The sequence below is a fragment of the Phaethon lepturus genome, unplaced genomic scaffold (genome assembly GCF_000687285.1).
Source record: "Phaethon lepturus isolate BGI_N335 unplaced genomic scaffold, ASM68728v1 scaffold15519, whole genome shotgun sequence".
Taxonomy (NCBI): domain Eukaryota; kingdom Metazoa; phylum Chordata; class Aves; order Phaethontiformes; family Phaethontidae; genus Phaethon; species Phaethon lepturus.
Window position 1 is genome coordinate 37653 of NW_010565737.1, and position 19981 is coordinate 57633.

At 38.7% G+C, this 19981-nt stretch overlaps 1 protein-coding gene across 1 annotated transcript in view; it reads right to left on the minus strand.

Moving 5' to 3' along the window:
* Positions 1-19981, minus strand: part of LOC104627159 (dynein heavy chain 5, axonemal-like) — a gene marked incomplete at both ends in the record, with an annotated part of 56629 nt that overhangs the window by 35742 nt on the left and 906 nt on the right. Inside the window, 13 exons of the mRNA XM_010295278.1 lie at positions 418-625; positions 2448-2599; positions 4222-4361; positions 5347-5502; positions 6215-6304; positions 6398-6571; positions 7322-7417; positions 11646-11847; positions 12556-12675; positions 15006-15187; positions 16546-16644; positions 17855-17948; positions 18055-18220. Of these exons, the coding sequence (XP_010293580.1) occupies positions 418-625; positions 2448-2599; positions 4222-4361; positions 5347-5502; positions 6215-6304; positions 6398-6571; positions 7322-7417; positions 11646-11847; positions 12556-12675; positions 15006-15187; positions 16546-16644; positions 17855-17948; positions 18055-18220 (1879 nt within the window). The remainder of the gene's footprint in view (positions 1-417; positions 626-2447; positions 2600-4221; positions 4362-5346; positions 5503-6214; positions 6305-6397; positions 6572-7321; positions 7418-11645; positions 11848-12555; positions 12676-15005; positions 15188-16545; positions 16645-17854; positions 17949-18054; positions 18221-19981) is intronic.

Sequence of the window (19981 nt, forward strand, 5' to 3'; positions counted from 1 at the left end):
ATCTTTTTGGAGAAGAATTGAACAGCTATTCTCCTATAACCTGGGAAATAAGCATAGGCCAAAAAATTTGGGCACTGGGAGAATGGGAAGTCTTACATTAGCTAGCTAGCATCAGGAATCATGCAATTAACATGGGATGAGATTTCAAGCCCCATCCATCTTCATTTTTCTTGCTACTGATTAGAATTCCATAAGAAGCAAAATATGAAATTCTAAACACTACACAAACAATTTTACATCTGCTGTAAGCAAGATACTTGGGAGCTTCTCCCCTGTATCCTGAGACTATCATTTTGCTTTAGACTAGTCCTTTCTTAAAATATATTTTGAAAGTGAACTCTCTATGCATAATAAAGTAATACATAAAACAATCCCTCCCAAATATGGCCTTGAAACCTGTGCAGTTAGTAAACCTACTGAGACAGTTTGTGAGCAGTAGAGACAGCAAGCTTTTCTGTCTGTTCCAGGAAACAAAGCACATCTATAGGTTCATCTTCCGGCAAAATTATCAGAGCAGTGTTCGACATATCCTCCAGAATTCTTTCAATTCTGCATTCCAGGGTATCAGACACTTCTTTGACTACATAGTCCAACTCCCTGAGGGTACTATAAACATTCTCAATAACTAAACAAAGAAAACAAAATGAAAACAAATCATGCAAAATACAGACCTCTTAAATCTCATCTCCTCTTCCCTACCCCCCTCCACACACACACACCCCCCAGGTATTACAATAAAATGAGGATTTAACGGTGATTAAATATGCAATTAAGGTCTGAAATAGAAACATGATGGACTTTCTCTATTTTGGAGTCTTTAAATTAAACAGTTTTGTAATAAACAGTACACTAGCCTTCAAAATATCTCTTCTTTTTTGTATTAAAGAACATTGCAATGAAAAGGATCAACAAAATACAATGGAAAGTAGAAAGGATACAATTTTGGGCCAAAATTTATTTTGGTCCTCCTACATACATACACAGTGAAATCCAGTACTTTCATTACTGTAATTAATTTATAAATTCAATGGCTAAAATTCCCCCAGTCAAGATCGCATACTGGTTAAACCACTAGATGTCTTCTTTCATGCGTATAACCTAACTTACTCTGGAAAGAGATAAACCGAGTGCTTTAACAGATGTGTTTATTAAACTAGGTAAAAACAACTGTTTCTGAATAGACTGGATAAATTATTTCCTTGTCTTTCATACTTTTCATTGCAAAGAAGAAAGAAAGATGTCACCTGACACCCTTTCTCTTTGTATTTGTTATTACCAGACAGTAATATTTATTACTGAATCACCAATACTCTTTCTTAGGGTACATAGAAAGAAATCACTATGATATCTGAGACACAGAAGTGTAGCAGTGGTGTCCAGCTGCTGATGTTTTAAGTGGAAAACATAATTTGTTCCTATTAGGAATTTAATGATGGAGCTTGTCTTTTTTATTAATTAAAATGGACAAATAATCCAACCAATTCCGTAGTTGTTTTTTTAATACGTAAATTAGGTAGTCCTAAATAAATTTTTTAGCCTTGCCTCCTGAGTTTTAGTGTAGAAGGCAACCACGGGCCCCCATACTTCTACATATAAGATAGAAATAAGGCACTTAAGACACTAAGCTTGTGCATAGTGAATTCAACATATTGCTGGCAGGTCAGAGTTATTTTGTATACACTGAACTAATGTCTAATTTGTAAGTGTGCAACATGCATTCTGGGCACGTTAGACATTGCACATCTTCAAAAAGATATAACACATACACTCAAGAAAAGCATTCCTTTCTAGGGGTGATTCCATTTCAGCTGCAGCAGCAGGAAACAGGAAGCAGCCCAGATAATCTTGCTTGCATAACCTCTCTCTTGTCAAAAAAGGCCAGTTTCCACCAGAGCAAACGCTGATCCAAAGAACCATTAAAACCTGAATTACAGCTATTCAGATACTTAACACAGTGCAGACAGAACATAAACAAATAAATAAATAAATAATACTGGAAAGACCTTCCTTATGATGCATTACTAAACTATGCAAACCAAATACAAAATTTCATTTTAGAGCTATAAAACAAACATTAAAAACCATTTGCCATTAGTTTTTTGTGCTCTGGTCAGAAAAAAGTCAAGTAAAGCCAAAAGGTGACCAGCCCTGTCAGAGCCCCATGCACCAGTGCCACAAGGCAGAGTCAGAAATGAACGTCTGCACAAACCCATGTCCCATTTCATTTTCAGATTTAGGCTGCATCTGTTCCTGTTTCTTATGCTGCTTTTCATTTTGAAGAAGAAAAGCGAAAGGCTAACATCAGTCTACCTCAACTGAAAACTGATTTACAAGCATGTTTTCCCCTCATATAGATGGAGTGTTCTTCCTAAAACTGACAAGGAAATATCTGGCAGGTACCACGAAACATAATCAACAGTTCAGCACTTCTTTCTCGTACTACATACATTTATTAATGTTCAAAGACGACCATGACAGCTGCATCAGGCCTGGGGTAAGGGCATCCTCAACTTGTCCTATGAATGGTTTCATGAGTGGTTTCAGCATAACAGGTATCCCCTTCAGACGCTCTTTGTAATTGATCAACAGGTTCTGGAGTCTGCAAGACAGGAACAGGTTTAGAACGTGCTTAATACAGATATTTGAAACATACAGAAGTTTGGACATGTTTTCTGTTAAAAAGATTTGCAAGTTCTGACCCCATGTTAAAAATAAGAACTCTTCCAAGCTCTTCCTAGCTCACAGTAAGCCTCTTTCTCCCCACTAACAGCAGAACCAGACTGGGGAAATAAGTACCTCCAGCAAAGTGACTGTGATCAATTTAGAGGGACTTTCTTTCAAGGAAAATTAGTAACAACAAAAACCCCAGGAAACTGAAAACATGGTATTTTTGTTCCCTTCTTCCTATCTCACAAGACATGGCATGAAATGACATTGCTTATAAGAAAAGCAAGATCCAAACCACTTAGGACACCAAATACCAAAGAAAAAGAGGCCAAATTCTGAATCAAGATTTACCAATATAGTTCCATGAAAACGGAGCTACACAAAGAAGCTGCATAAACAAGAATTAGAAGTGAATGCAACTCAGAAGTCAAAGATACAAAATGGGTTCCTTACAAGAACTGCTGCAAAAAAAGTAATAACTCTGTTCTAAGCCAAATTAAAGCCGTGACTTGAAACATCATTGTTACAAACTGTATACTGCGATAACCCTTTTGCAATATACCCAGAACCATTTTTCCAGTGTTGCTTAAGCAAAAATCTACAGTCTCTGAATATTCCTTCTTTGCTTGGGGAGTCCGTCTGAAGTCTTTTTTTAGAGTAGAAAGTAAGTTTGGATTTTTTTTATTGCAAACATTTTCTGTACTTCTTTGTTTCTCTTGGATGGCAAAAGTTGGGTTTGTTCCTTTTTAGAGGACTGTAGCACATAGAGTTTGCCTTGCACATTAGAAATTTTAGGTTAGTTTGTCCTAAAACACTCCACAGGTAATTAATGAAAAATGTTGTATTAAAAAAGTGAAAGACTGAAAGTTTTAACAATAGAAAAAGGGAGGAAGTGTTGAATTCAAGTGTTTGTGCAAATCTTTGAACTCTGTCCCTTTTTGTCCAGTTCCATTTAAAAACCATGTAAAGAATGCTCCTCACAAAGGATGACTTTTTTAAGACCTAGCATCCTTGCTTAGAGTGTTAGAGAATTAATGATCAGCATCCCTAAGAACAAAAAGAACTCTTCTAGCACAGATTTGGACTGTTATAAGAAGGAGAAAAAAAATATTTAAAATGAACAAAAGTTGTTTCAGATATTCAACATGAGAGAGCATATTATAACTTAGGTTATGTATTATCTATACAAATGTTTGGGTTGTGCCTTAATCAAGTGGTAAATTCCAGCTTGTTTTTCTAACAGAAAGAAGCTTTTGATGTTAACTGTAATATTTTGGAGTAATCCTTAGCAGTACCTAAGTGCCCCACTTACAGAGCAGCTGTTGCAGTAACAAAGCAAAAGCATGTAGGCATTTTCTAGTAATGAGATATTTGTGGAGATAGGAACAACTGCATGTTACCAATATTACTATGGAAATGCAAGGGAACACTATTAAATGTCAACTAAACTTCATCAAATAGAAAAATATAATAAATCAAAAGCATATGCAACAGACTCAAAGCTAGGGATTCCCATTTGCCCATGAGAATCAAATCCAAAAAGTGTTCACTCACTCCATTTGATGTCTTTTAATCTGTTCTTCATCTGCACACAAGCCAAGGACAACATCTGGAACCTCAAAATGCATTTTTTTCAAGTATTTTGTTTCATAAAGTACTTCCAGGACCACCGGGTCCAAGTTTACAAGTAATTCCTTCATGTAGCAGTACAGGGGGAAAAAAAAGAAACAGAAAATAAGGCAGTAGTTTGGTGGTTACATGTAGTGTGATATAACTGGAACAGGTAACAAGATGCAGATGACCAGAGAAGATTTTTTAAAAGGATACCCGTGTTTCTACACAGATTTTCATCCTCCTCTACAAATATCTCAATTTTCTAAAGTATTAATCAAGCAATATCTTACACTGATTTCAATTTCGTGTGACTCCTTCACTGTGCCCTAACCACTTGGCTCCTGTGACTTCCTAAGTTTAATTCTAGTTCTGGGGCTGCACTCTGTGGAAACTAATTTGCCTTTTCATCTCAGTTTCTCCATTGGTAGACTAAGGAGAAATGTTGTGAAGGTTAATCTCTGTACACTTTTTGGGGCACTAAATGCTACTAAGATGCTAAATAAATTTGAAAACTAGGTTCTAATTGGCCATTGTGGAATAATTAGTTCAAAAAAGCACCACATTTTAACCATAATTTCTCTGCACTACAGCAGAAATTATAATCTGTGAATAAGAATGGTAAGATATTCTGTGTCAACAAGCAGTTTTGAAAGCAAAGTAATGAATGATTTGGAATATACTCAACACAGTGCTGTTGATCATTACAGAAAAGACCATGATCTAATTAAAAATTCCATCTTTGACTAAAATTTTGGCTAACATAGAAAATAAAACATGAAACAATATCTAAAAAGATGTAGATAAGTCAATAATAGATATGTATTTGCTGGCTACTGCCTCTTTTATTCCCCGAATGAGGCAGGAGCCTTATGAAGAAGAGACTTGATGAAGTCTGTACCATAAATATACACAAAAAGGAAAAAAAATATACCAGTTCAAGTAGTTCATGTTTTTAAGCCTATTAAGATTACTTTAATGCTGTGCTTGTCTATCCATGATATGATTAAAGTAGCATATGTAATATTAAACAATGCAACAGTAATACAAAGAATAAATCATATTTACCTTGGTTTCTGGGTGCCTGACAAGTAAGGAAGCACACAGAGCATTTCTAGCCTGGTCAGCAAACCTGCACCAGGCTCTATGATAAATAAGTTCAAATTCCAGAAGAACTGCAGCCATTTTATTATAGCTCTTAACAACCTTTTTCATTTCTAGTGTCTGCAATCAAAGCGGGGAAAAAAAAGCAAACACCATTTAAACAGTTTGATGAGTCTAACATAGTAGAAATGCCCTCCACTAGGCTTTTCCTCACCACCATTAGGAAAACAAAACAAATAGAAAGCTTTCAGTTATGCTATTTTAGAGATAAGGTAAGACACAGAAACATAGAAATATATTTAGGAATTCAATTATTAGAAAGTATTTAACTGCTCTAAACAACATAACTCTTCCTGATTTTTCCTCCCAGTCTTGCCCATAAAACCAAGTCTATACTAGGACCTATACAAGGCACCGATGTCCCACTGAGAAAGCTACAAAATTATATCCTTTCATGAAGTATGGCTAGTGTCTGAGGTTAAATATCTTAGTCCTCTTCATTACAGAGCATAGCAGACAGAAGGCTCTGTGCTTAGGTACACAGCCAACAGTGTTACTACCAGGATTAACATGACTCAAGCTCCAGAAGGGAGAAAAGCACCGGCCTAAGTCATCAGCTTCATGTCTCAAAGGAAGTAACTGTCCTGAGCTGCAGAATAATAACACTGAAAAAAGGAATTCAAATCCTGGAGTCAACACTACCCCTATCCTGTTGGATGAGGCTGAATACAAGTTGCTAGAAAAGTGAGCTTAGGAGTATAAAAATAAATCATGTGTATGTTAATAACATGCTTGAAAGCTTAGCATAAATCCTCCTCTGCTAATTTCCAACCTTCAAAAGAGTGGTTTTCTTTTTCAGGAATGTCATTGGATGTTCAATTTTTCTGTATAACTGCTGAGCCCACATAATCTTCCCTGTTACCTAAAACACAGAAGATATGAGGTTATATTTCTGTTAACTTAAAAACAGTCAAGAAGCAAAGTTCTTTTTCTCTCTCATTTATTTCGTTCTTACTGGTGGTATGTTACGTGGTATAGGTGGATTTTCTTTTTGCTTCTGGTAGAGTTTTTGAACAAACTCTAAGTCTTGGCTGTACTGCTGAAGGACCATGGTATACTTCTCATTAAGATCAATATGATTTTCTCCTACTTGTTCAAGCTTCATCAGAAGTCCCAGCATCTGTTCAGTCTAAAAAGGAGGATGGAGCATTTACTCCAGAAGAGGTTAATAGTTCAGAAAGTCATTGTTCATAAGCTGTTTTTTCTGATTTATAATATAAGCTATGTAAGTTTGAAAATTGTTTTCTAAGAAACACAGAAAAGTCCATCCAGACAAGTTAGTGAATTTTACTTCTGTATTTTTTCCCATTTAGAATATATTTACCATGGTATGAACCAAGAAACTGCTACCACTACATTATAGTGGAATATTTAATTTTTTTCTGACTCTCAAATCATCACTCTTTTTTTCTGCAGCTGTGGTAGAACAATTACACCTTTACTCATGCTTCATTAACATCTCATATCATGATCAGGGCCTGAACCAATGAACATCACTGACATTAAGGTAACAGATGGCAGAAATTATTTCATCATTCCTGCCAGTCCAACAGGAATAACTTAGAAATGCAATGGGAAGCATGGGGAACACCCTAGGATGAGGAAAGAAAATGAACTTCCAAAAAAACAGGGCTATAAAATTGGTAAGGGAAGATAGAACATAAAACTGGCACCAAGTAACAATAAACATTGTCTTCCAGCACTTCTGCAAGCGACTTTTAGCACACTTGTAATAGGCTTGATGTCCTCCTACATTATCTCAGGCAGCCACTAGCACAATACAGAACACTGTCAGTAATGAAGGAGTTCAGTAGGAGCTGTGGATACTCAGCCTTTCTGAGCACCAGAACAAGGGGGTTGCATTTGTAAAATTACTTACAGTTACAGTCTTCTCAAACCAGGAATCCACAAATTCTTGTATGGACTCATACAATGCTGCAATTTGGTTCTTAAATTCAAGATAATCTTTCTCAAACTAGAAAAGGGTAAAATAAAAAAAAAAAATCATCTAAAGTGGTGCTTCCATTTCATACCAAATTCTTTCCCTGAAGTTTTTCAGGAATTTGCTTTATCTGCACAGTACATGTGTTCAGCACCAAATTAAAGAGAACAGGGACACCATCAGTAACAAAGGCATTTACATTCTAAGCAAAGCGAACAAAAAATAAGAAGTGTTAAGTTATATGATTAAAGCCTCATCTTCATGAACACAAAGCAGCACAGAGGAACAAGGACAGGCAGAGGAAATCTAACAACCTAATCAGAGAGAACAGAGCACACTGACCAGCTTCTCCCAGCACTGCCACAGAAGAGCCCTCAGCTCACTGTTCGGGTATGAAACCCATCAAGATGAGCAAACTGGCAGGTTCTCTAGAGCACCTTATTACTGACTAAGGGAGGTTATTGCCTAGGAGATAAGGGACTCATATTACAGTTTACCAGGGAAAAGCATTTTGGGACTACACAAAATGTATTATGGGAGTTAGGGAAGAAGCAAAGGCAGAGATCAATGTGGTTTGTGGGAGGACCAAGTGTGGAAAACAGAGTCATGATGGGATAAAAGGAGTCAGTCACATGTGAACAGGTTGATGGTCAGTACACTTGTCTGGCTGTGCCCTGCACCTGATGAGAATAGCTTGTCTTGTCTTCTTACTTATTTCCATTTCTAACCATTTTCATGCATGAGAGAGTTCTCTCTTCTGTGTACGAGTGTGCATGGGAGTCTATGTACCAGCAACAGGAGTGGAAGGGGCTTAGAGGCAGCTTATAAGAAAGATGAAGAGAGACTTTTACCAAGGCCTGTGGTGATAAGACAAGAGGTAATGGTTTTAAATCTACCCCAAAGAGGGTTGTACTTCTGGATATAAGGAAGACGTTTGTTACACTGAGGGTAGTGACACTGGGAAAGGTTGCCCAAAGAAGTTGTGGATGCCCCATCCCTGGAAGTGTTCAAGGTCAGGTTGTATGCAACTCTGTCCAATCTAATCTAGTTGAAGATGCCCCTGCCCATGGCAGGGGGGTTGGATTAGATAATATTTAAAGGCCCCTTCCAACCCAAACCATTTTATGATTCTATGGAGACCATGGGTCACTGGGGCCTGTGCCCCTGTAGAGTCAGCAACTGGAGAGGCTGGAGCGTATTGAGGTCTAAGCATCAGCAACCAGGGTAGGAGCTATGGATCATAGCAACCAGAAACACTGGAGCATTTACATACTGTGTGGGTGGGTATGTACCAAACCAGACCAGGCAGCAAATAGGACAGAGATTTGGGAACCAAGTGTTGGAGCGGCCATAATTCTGGGCTGGATATTAAAGAGACCAGAGTGGTCTAAGAGTTGGCTACCAGGGAGACCAGGAGGCTCAAGCGAGCTACAAGAGAGACAGCAGGGTCTGAAGATCAGCCACTGATAAGGTTATAAGCCTGGACCAGCTACAAGAAAGAACTTTGCATATGTGAGTCTCTGAGTGTCAGCAACTGGGACAACAAGGGGATTCAGGGGTCAGGTAGAGAGTAGACTGATTGCCTAAGACCAGTTAGTTACTGGGGGGACCCATAGCACATGTGTCTGTGCATGTGTGTGTGTATAGGTCTGAGTACCAGCAACTGGAGTGGGGCTGTGGGCCTTGAGAGCATTTGTAAATCCAGAAACTGTGGAGACCTGGGTATCCAGGGGCCAGTTGGTGGATAGACTGTGTAAGAGAAGTTACTGGAGGGATCCATGGCTTCACCAAAGGCAAGTCGTGTCTGACCAACCTCATGTTCTTCTATGATGAAGTGACCATATCAGTGGACAAGGGAAGAGCTACGGATGTCATCTATCTGGACTTCCGTAAGGCCTTTGTCCCCCACAACATCCTTCTCTCTAAATTGGAAAGATATGGATTTGAGGGGTGGACTGTTTGGTGGATGAGGAATTGGTTGGATGGTCACATCCAGAGGGTAGTGCTCAATGGCTCAATGTCCAGATAGAGATCGGTGACAAGTGGTATCCTTCAGGGGTCTGTACTGGGACCAGTACTCTTTAATATCTTCACCAATGACATAGACAGTGGGATCAACTGCACTCTCAGCAAGGTTGCAGGTGACACCAAACTGAGTGGTGTGGTTGATATGCCTGAGGGACAGGATGCCATCCAGAGGGACCTGGACAAGCTCAAGGAATGGGTCCGTGTGAACCTCATGAGGTTCAACAAGGCCAAATGCAGGGTCCTGCACCTGGGTTGGGGAAACCCCTGATATCAGTACAGGCTGGGGGATGAAAGGATTGAGACCAGCCCTGCCAAGAAGAACTTGGGGGTACTGGTGGATGAAAAGCTGGACATGAGCCGGCAATGTGCGCTTGCAGCGCTGAAGGCCAACAGTAGCACAGGCTGCAACCAAAGAAGTGTGGCCAGCAGACAAAGGGAGGGGATTCTGCCCCTCTACTCTGCTCTGGTGAGACCCCACCTGGAGTGCTGCATCCACCTCTGGAGCCCACAGGAGCACAGGAAAGACATGGACCTGTTGGGGCCGGTACAGAGGAGGGCCACAAAAATGATCTGAGGGATGGAACATGTCTCCTATGAGGACAGGCTGAGAGAGTTGGGGTTGTTCAGACTGGAGAAGAGAAGGCTCCAGGGAGACCTGATTGCAGCCTTCCAGTACTTAAAGGGGGCTTCTAAGAAAGATGCGGAGAGACCGTTTAGCAGGGCCTGTAGCAACAGGATAGGGGGTAATGGTTTTAACTTGAAAGAGCATAGATTTAGACTTGATATAAGGAAGACATTTTGCACAATGATGGTGGTGAAACAGTGGCACACGTTGCCCAGAGAGGTGGCAGATGCCCCATGCCTGGAAACATTCCAGGTCAGGTTGGACGGGGCTCTGAGCAACCTGATCTGGTTGAAGATGTCGCTGCTCATTGCAGGGGGGTTGGACTAGATGACCTTTCAAAGTCCTTTTCAACCCAAACTATTCTATGATTCTAGAATAACAGGCTTTCCTCCCGCTCAGCCAGAGTGTTACGGGATGAAGCCATTAATACTGTTTATAATTGTGTGATTGCTGTTTTTTCAGTTTGTGTTGAGCTGTGCGGCCAGACCCGTGTATAAATGCACTGTGTGTATGTGTGCATGCATGCCTATTGGGAATTACACACTCACCCTCACAGCTCAGTGGACCTGGGGATATGGAACTGTGACAGCCTCACCCCTATTGGGCTACCAAACTTGGCAGCTCCTAATTAGGAAGAGGGTATTTATCTGTAATAATTTGGGTATTTATCGGTAATAATTTTTCTTAAAAGTCCAAAAAGCTGAGGACCTACAAAAAGACTTCAGTGCAAACTTCCTGTTAAAGAAAGTACTCCATGAGCTTGGGAAAATAGTGCAGAACGTATATTGCTCTAAGCATTTAGGTGTAGAAAAGCCATGCAATTTTTAAACACCTTCAAATTCCAGTTACCAGTACCTTGTTCTCTTTCGGAAAAGAACCACACAGGAAGTATTACAGAAATGTAAGCCATCAGCTAGTTAGAAGAAAGCCAAAGGTACTCTAGACTTAAATGTTTAAAGGAAAGTTACTAACAGTTGCAAGCTACAGTTCAAGAAGGCAGGAGAGTAAGTCAACATTTCTAGCACTTCCATTGTGAGTCTATCAATCCTGCAAAGCAAGCAGGCCACAGCTCAAAAAAAGCAGCTCAATTCCAGCATGTGCAGGATTTATTAAAACATGAGTCTGAAGCATTTGAAAACTTCACCCTACTCAGCACTGGGAGTGGTATCACTCACTTCTCCCTCTAAAATGTTCATCTAAGTGCCTTTGCTACCTTTACTATAATACTGCCTTTACTATTCCACTAAGTTTTTTCAGTAACACTGTGTAACTCTTGCAACTAGATAAACTGTAGTTAATGCATTGACATGCCTGAATTAGTTTTCAGTCTGCAGTTCAAAATATATGCTTCTCAAAACCAACAAGTTTAGGAAAAGTTGTTTCTAGCATTAAAACACAAAACTTAGCTTCTCAAAAATTAACAAAAACATTTGAAATAAAAGCCAAATTTACCCAAACACTTTCAAATTGTATTAAAAGGTGTGAAAGTATTATTACTACAGCAAAATACTATATGCAGAGTTATAATATTTAATCTTCTCTGCATAACTCCAATGAAAAGCATAGAATTAAGAGAGTGATTGTCAGAAAAGTGCTGAATGTATATACCTCTTTTTTTCTGTGATCCAGAACATCATACTGTTTGGACTTGGTGTTTGTAGCAATGCTCTGGTAATGAGTACTGATCTCTTCAATGCCTTCTATTTTTATACGCTGGAGCTCTAAAAGGCTTTCCATAACATTGCTCATGTCTGAAATCTTCTCCAAACGTTTACAGAATGTATCAAATTTTCCAAATATATAGTTTTCACTAGCAGTAAAAAAAGCGAGATTGTTATGAAAATCTATTTGTAACAGCTTTAACCACATATATTTAACACATTTATATTATTACAGAACTGCTACCAAGTTTTGCATAAAAAAATCTATGCTGTAATAATTACAAATCAAGTAAAAACCATTTCAAAGTAACGGATATAAACCAGAAAATGCTTAATCCTTATATATTAAGAATTATATTAAAAGCCTTTACCACATTTTACATGAGTTACTCTTTTAAATAAGACATTTGCAGGAGATCAAAATGGGAATGTACAATACTAAGAAATGCTCCATATTTTACGTGCCAATACAGGTAAAACTCCCCTTGGCACTGTGATAGACAACCCATCCCAAAGCTGATTAAATTCCTTTGAAGTCTTTTTCGTGACTCTTATAGTCATGACTCAAATTTATTGGGATTACAGACCATACACAAACATATATATTAAATTAAAACATGCATAAATTCCCCTGAAGTCCCCTTGGACATCTGCTATATCAACAAGTGACTCGAAAAAACTTGTCACTGGTTTATTACTGAATAAAAACCCCAACATCTGCAAGGTCATACTCTGATTATAATAAATACTACATTTTAATTGAGTATTTAGCTTTTCTGCTAGCCAGCAGATATAATAACATCTCATTTATAAATTGTATAAATGAATATGTTTCAATATTAGAGGGAATTATTTACCTGAAATCAAATTGTCTGTCACTTGGATTCTCCTTCAGCACCTCCCTAATTTGCTGAAAGGATGTTTGGTACAGTTCTTTGAGGGAAATGCATTGTTGTATCCTCTTTAGCAATTCTTGCCTGAGGAAAAAAGCACAGAAGACAGAAAATAATCCTAAGAAGGTCTTCAAAAGAGTATGAATAAAAATAGAACACTTCAGACAGATATGGAGCTTTGCAAAATAAGAACACAAAATTATACACTACCTGAAACACATTAAAAATATGTGGATTACATTAAAAGGTTTTGTTTCAAATTTGTTATCTAGATTGCGTATTTTTAAGTTCAGGTTTTATTGTCATCAACCCAAAACTCCCACAGCATAGCCCAGAAAGGACTTACATGAGGTAAACCCTGGCTAGTGAGTGCCTGCAGTTTGGCCATTTCTCACCTTCTGTAACCTGGGTATTGCTGATGGGGTTTTCTTAATTTGTTTCTTTTTTTTTTCTAAGCAGACAAGACTGGAGAGGTATTTTTCCGGACTACAGTAAGCATGAGAAAAGTCTTGTTCTTTACAAAGACACACTCAGAAAATCTTGGTTCCTAAGGCCACAGATAGCTACAGCTTATAACATATAAGCTTATATATACCACTTATACACAGCTGTTCATTAACCCTGAGGTGCTACTATACATGAGATACACAGATGAGGCATGGAAATTACACATAAGCCATTTACCCAAAACTTTTGCTCCACTTTGGCTTTGTCTTTCATCTTCAAAACATCATTGGGAATTAAAATGATAGTGAAAGATTATAGCTCGAAACCACTAACTGGGACAGAAAGAAACTTTTGCAGGGACAGCAGCAGCAAATAAGTAAATGGGAAGAATGTTTCAAAACTAAATTCAGATAGAATAAACAAAAAAATGTACTCTATTTTTATTCACATTAATTCTTTAAAATAAACATAGCCAGTATGTAATTGATTACAGGTAATTTCTGAAAACTTCCCTTTATCTACACAAAAGTACAAGAGAAATCCAAATTATTTGTTAGATTTATGTCTCCTAGCCTGTTACCTCAGTGTTACTTTTGACTCGGGTAGAATTTAAGCACAAACATTCTGACTGTCTATGTCTTCATGAAGCTTGTAACACCTTTTCCTTGTCACCTCAGTGATCAAAATCTTGCTACATTTATACTCTTTCAAGACACTGTTCCAATCATTACTTTTCCAGTTGATAACTTTAGATGTCATGCTCATCTTAATCCCGCTCTGTGGTTTCTCCTTTCTCTTTTGCGTGAAAATAATTGTGTTCTTATAGCACATGTTCTTCCTAGGCTGTCTCCACTTAACTTCTCATCTTTCAGATACACTTGTTCTGCCAGTGATGTCAGCATTCACCACCCTCTTAAGTTTCACACAAACACTTCTGTGTTTCCACTTATGCTGTATGTGGCACTTGGGAGCAGCTCCTTACAAGTAGCCATAGGGCAGCTAATATGTCTCATCATCAAAATGTCTCCTTTAGTTCTGTGGCAGTGATGCCTACAAAACATCCACAGGCATCACAAGGTTTGCTGAAAACGCTGTCATTCCAGTTGTCCAACACTGCAGGATTGCTGGGTTTTCTCCATTCCTCTTTCCTCCCCCATCTCACCATTCAATTCTTATGTTTCAGACTGCAAGCTCTTCTTACGTTTTACACAGCAGGCTCCTTAGAGCTGAGGCAAACTTTTTGTTCATTTTTTGTATAGTACCTAATATTTACTGAAAACCAGGGACTCTCGCTATACTAAAAGCTGTAACAAGACCAATAGAAAGGAAGAACAACTAGTCTTAGGCATGTCTAACTAGCAAACTTACAGTAAATCTAAGCTTTTTAAATTTAAGGTGCCTCATTGGCACCATTAACACTCCTCATGTATTTGCTCATACAGCATTCTCCACAGAATACTCAGAAAATACAAGTCTGAGTTCCATCCTATCAGAGATGTACTCCAAACAGAGTACAATCAAGTTGTGATTCTGGTTCCGGTATATATTGTCCCCTTCCTCCAAGTGACCTTCTTGTCCACTAACAGCAATATAGAAATCTTAGATGGAACTTTGCCAGTCTCTCCTTGGAGTTCCTTTATGAAGAACCTTAGATCCCAGTTCTAATCGCTCAAGTGTGTTTTGGTCTAAAAAAAGCCATGGGGACAAAATGCCGAGTGTTGTAGACTGATATACATTACATGCCTTTCAATAACATTTTTTTCCACAACACATAGTAAATTTGGTTTTGCAGAGTACTTAATTCTACACAAAATGAGTACTCACAAGCTTAAAATTAACATGGAAACCAGCGCCTGGTAGGAGGACGAGGGGCTACTTAAATTTACCTTTTAGGAATCTTGATGACTAATCTATAATTTTACTTCTAGTGTTTATAAAACAAGATTAAATTATAAAAATTCTATTACCTGTCTAGATCCCAGATTTTTGAAACACCCTCACATAGATACATCTTGCATGTGTTAATCATTTGATTAGTGATTTTTAGAAGAAGAGATGTCATGCGCTCCGATGTGTTGTAGTATAGTGATGTACAGTAGATCATGCAGACAGTATTCATTAAACTGGGTACGTGTTCCATCATTGTTACCTACAAAAGAAAAAATGGGAAAGTCATCAATTCGAATTTCCTAAAACTTAACACAACGGAAAATGTGACAGCTCTGGGAATACATTTATCAGTGGATAAACACCTTTTTGATTGTAGCACATTGTTCTTGTAGACATCTCATTATGAACTGGACCATCCAATTCATTTGCGGGGACCTAACACACTATGACCAAAAGAAAAAAAAATGGGGAATGGGTAATGAATAAATGAACAGGTCTTCTTCCAAAGTGGGATCTTCCAGAGGAAAAACAGAGACTGTACTACAGTATACACAGGTGCTGTAGTCTGCTTTGCAAAGGAATATGCTACCTGAGGAAAAGAAATCACACATGGCTACAAAAGCATTGACCTGCTGTAGGAAGGACAAGAAAAAGAAAGTTGGCCTTTGCTCATTTTGCCTAGATGTGTACGGAAGAGAAACCCAGAAGGGGGAGTCAAGGCAATAACAATCTCTCTCTTACTGAGGATGCTGAACTATAGAGTTTTCTGTCCCACAGAAAGATTTCACAAAAATACATGAAAGACAGATATACTGAGAACCAGTAATAACAAGAGTCAGTTACTGGTCTAGTAAAGGATATAAAAAGTATGGTGTCTAAAAGTCAAGCACACTATGGCAGAACGCTGAATATTTGCAGAAGAAAAGCATTGTAAAATAGCACAATGGATTCAAACAGAGTTTCACCTTTGAAAACAATATTTACAAAATTTGTAAGCAGTTGAATTATGGGTAAGTCTTCTGAACCATGTATGCTTAGACAGTTTTGCCTGGTGGCTGTATATTCAAGATTCATTCACTTAAAAAAAAATAAATCCGAGACCCACACCATTATGAAAATAAATATTATAATTTGAACCAGAATGAAAGTAAATACATGTCACTTGCAAAAGAAACAGCTTTAACCTGTAAAATAAGTGGAAGCTGCCCAATTTCAGCTCAGCTGAAGGTTTAAGATTATTTTATGATATTTGCACCAAAACAATCATGAGTAACTGCTGACTGAAGCGTGGAGACAGGAAGAGGTACCATATGTAAGGCCCAACCTCACAAAGACAATTCAGCTTGATTTTGGAAAAATATACTTTTTTGCTTATTTTTCTCATGTCCTTCAATTATCTCCTGGAATGACAACTGCCCCCTACACAAAAAGTAGTATTATCTCTGGCTTATTCAAAATCTGTAAGCTCAGTTCACTAACGTCGAAGGAGTCAAGCTGTCCACTAATCATTAAGCATAGGAGTTAAATACTGAAAGGAGAAATATCTTTCTTTCAGCAGCAAAAGCCTTTCCTTTCTTTTCTGAATTTCACATTAAGTGCCTTTAGAGTACTACTTACAGGTGAAGCTTTGGCAAGTGGACCAAAAAATTTATCCAATGCATATAAATATCTCACATTGTCTTTAGCTTCATTGGCAGCAATTGTTATACTACCATCCTGAAAGGGAGGAAAAAAAAAGAAATAGAATTAATAGTGCTAAAACTTACTGAACAGGTTCTTGCTCTTTTAAAGTGCATGCTACCACCAGACTATGATTCCATCTTGCAGGTATTTTCTCACAGAAGTTCTCTCAAATAAGTCATTTCTTCTTTACGTAAGAAATAACTGCTTTTACATGCAAAAATTGGTAAGATCTACCTGGCAATCAGCAACATTTTGGATGCGATTTAGACGAACTCCTTACTAACTTAGACTCACAAAGTTTCTCCTTACTGATAGAAGTACAACAGCATGGCTTTTATAATCCGACTTACATTTTTTAGCGTGGATTTTAGCATACTACCTATTCTACAGAACTTAGACAAGATCCCTGAAACGGACCAGGATGCTTCCCATCATTTTTTTAATAAACACTTATTAGGGCAAATAAGTTCACAACTAATGCCTGTGTATCCTTCTGTTCACAACAGATGGAACTATCCAGTAATTAGGAGGCAATTCTGTAGGAAGAAAGAAATTTAGTTCAATGTCCTTGGCTTGTACTGGCTCTGCACAGACACTGTCATCCAAATTCCATTTATCATAGAAGTCTGCAAATATGTTAAGCACAAAATAAAAAACTCAGTAAGGTGATACTGTTTTCCTGGTCTAGTTTCAAGAGTAGAACACCTTAAGTGCTAGAAGATCTACCTTCTGGTGTTTTTGGGGGTTCTGATTGGCTGTATGTGGTCTACAGCTTATTTTCTGGCTTGCCTACAATTTTGATTGACAAGTTTACATTACAGATATATACTTATCTGAAGTAGCAAATATGCTACACAAAGCCAGCTGTTAATAATTCTAAGAGCGGTATGATGAACTTTCAGACATCTCTACAGATGGCCTGCACAGGGTACAGTAGGCCGGCATGGGGTACAGCTGGAAAGACACAGAAAAAGCTCGTACTGCTGCATTGCTTTACTTTTGTGCAATCATTCCACCCACTATGTTAATGAAAGACACATTACAGAAGCATCGACTCTTTTCAAATCATCTGTTTCACTTAAAAATCATTGGTGTTATGTGTTTCAACAAACAGATAATAAACCACAGCACAAAAACAGCATAAACACTCAAAGCTATTTGTAGCATTGTGTGTTCAGTTCTGTGTGTATTACAAATACAGTACTGTACTCATTTAAAATTTGTATTAAAATATACTAATTACCAGCTCTTTCCACTGCTTTAATGTCTTTGATCTTGCTGCCTGAAGAATACTTATAATTTTCTTTACTCTTGAACTCTTGATCTCATCTAAAAGGCTTTGAAGAAAGAAGCACATGTAATACTCTCTTTGGAATGAAAGTTTACATTTATTTTTAAAAAGCTTTTTTTTCGACTCCATGAGAAATAATGCAGGGATTTAACCTGTTAAATGATGACATTCTTGTCTTCCAGTGTTCCAGCTCTGCAGATGGACCAATGTCATCAGCTTCTCTTCTCATTTGCTCACTCTCCACTAAAACTTGTCTGATCTGTTTGATCCAAATCATGACCACTTCTTCAAGTCTCCCAGTGACTTCTGTGTTACTGCCTTCAGAATGATAGAATGGGACAGTCTCATAAGTACCAAGATATAAATACAGATTTTTATCTACAGAAGTGAAATGTCCTTGACAAACATAAATTGAGACTCTGTGTAAACTGAGTATGTTCACATCACTGACCAACAACAGGAAAAGATTAAAACAGTAACAAAAAGATGCACACACATACAACTCGTATCTACCTACTTTGTTAATATTGCATATCGTTTACAATGGAAACAGTTAAAAATACAGTGAGTTCATAAGGGAAAAAAAAATACAGCAATGCAGTTTTGGAAGAATCATGTTTTCAGAGCTCCAAGAAATGCATTAACTATTATGCGTTTATTTTTCTGCTTGTATTCCATAAGTAAAGGCTTACTTCTCCACATTTCTCTCTTTCTGCCATTGCAGCCTATTCCACATAAAAAGCATCATGTAACGGACACCATTACTAACAGCCACAAACCCTCCCATCATTTATAAATCAGCACATCTTTCAGATTGCCCTAGCAGCTGAAAGAGTCCAGTTCACTTGGTGCATTATATTTAGGACTTGTAGAGCTTGTACTACTAAATGTATCTAAAGAACTTTAATATCTTCATCAATTACATAGACAGAGTGCACGCTCAGTAAATTTGCAGGTGACACCAAGCTGAGTGGTGTGGTTGATACGCCTGAGGGACAGGATGCCATCCAGAGGGACCTGGACAAGCTCAAGGAATGGGTCCGTGTGAACCTCATGAGGTTCAACAAGGCCAAATGCAGGGTCCTGCACCTGGGTTGGGGAAACCCCTGATATCAGTACAGGCTGGGGGATGAAAGGATTGAGAGCAGCCCTGCCAAGAAGAACTTGGGGGTACTGGTGGATGAAAAGCTGGACATGAGCCGGCAATGTGCGCTCGCAGCGCAGAAGGCCAACAGTAGCACGGGCTGCAACCAAAGAAGTGTGGCCAGCAGACAAAGGGAGGGGATTCTGCCCCTCTACTCTGCTCTGGTGAGACCCCACCTGGAGTGCTGCATCCACCTCTGGAGCCCTCAGCACAGGAAAGACATGGACCTGTTGGAGCCGGTACAGAGGAGGGCCACAAAAATGATCTGAGGGATGGAACACGTCTCCTATGAGGACAGGCTGAGAGAGTTGGGGTTGTTCAGACTGGAGAAGAGAAGGCTCCGGGGAGACCTGATTGCAGCCTTCCAGTACTTAAAGGGGGCTTCTAAGAAAGATGGGGAGAGACCGTTTAGCAGGGCCTGTAGCAACACAGAATCACAGAATCACAAGGTTGGAAAGGACCTTCAAGATCATCAAGTCCAACCATTAATCCAGCGCCACCATGTCCCCTAAACCATGTCTTGAAGTGCCACATCCACATGTTTTTTGAACACTTCCAGAGATGGCGACTCCACCACCTCCCTAGGCAGCCTGTTCCAATGCCTGACCACTCTCTTGGTGAAGAAATTTTTCCTAATATCTAGTCTAAACCTCCCCTGGCGCAACTTGAGGCCATTTCCTCTTGTCCTATCACTAGTTACTTGGGAGAAGAGGCCAACATCCTCGTCGCCACAACCCCCTTTCAGGTAGTTGTAGAGAGCGACAGGGGGTAATGGTTTTAACCTGAAAGAGCATAGATTTAGACTTGATATAAGGAAGACATTTTGCACAATGATGGTGCTGAAACAGTGGCACACGTTGCCCAGAGAGGTGGCAGATGCCCCATGCCTGGAAACATTCCAGGTCAGGTTGGACGGGGCTCTGAGCAACCTGATC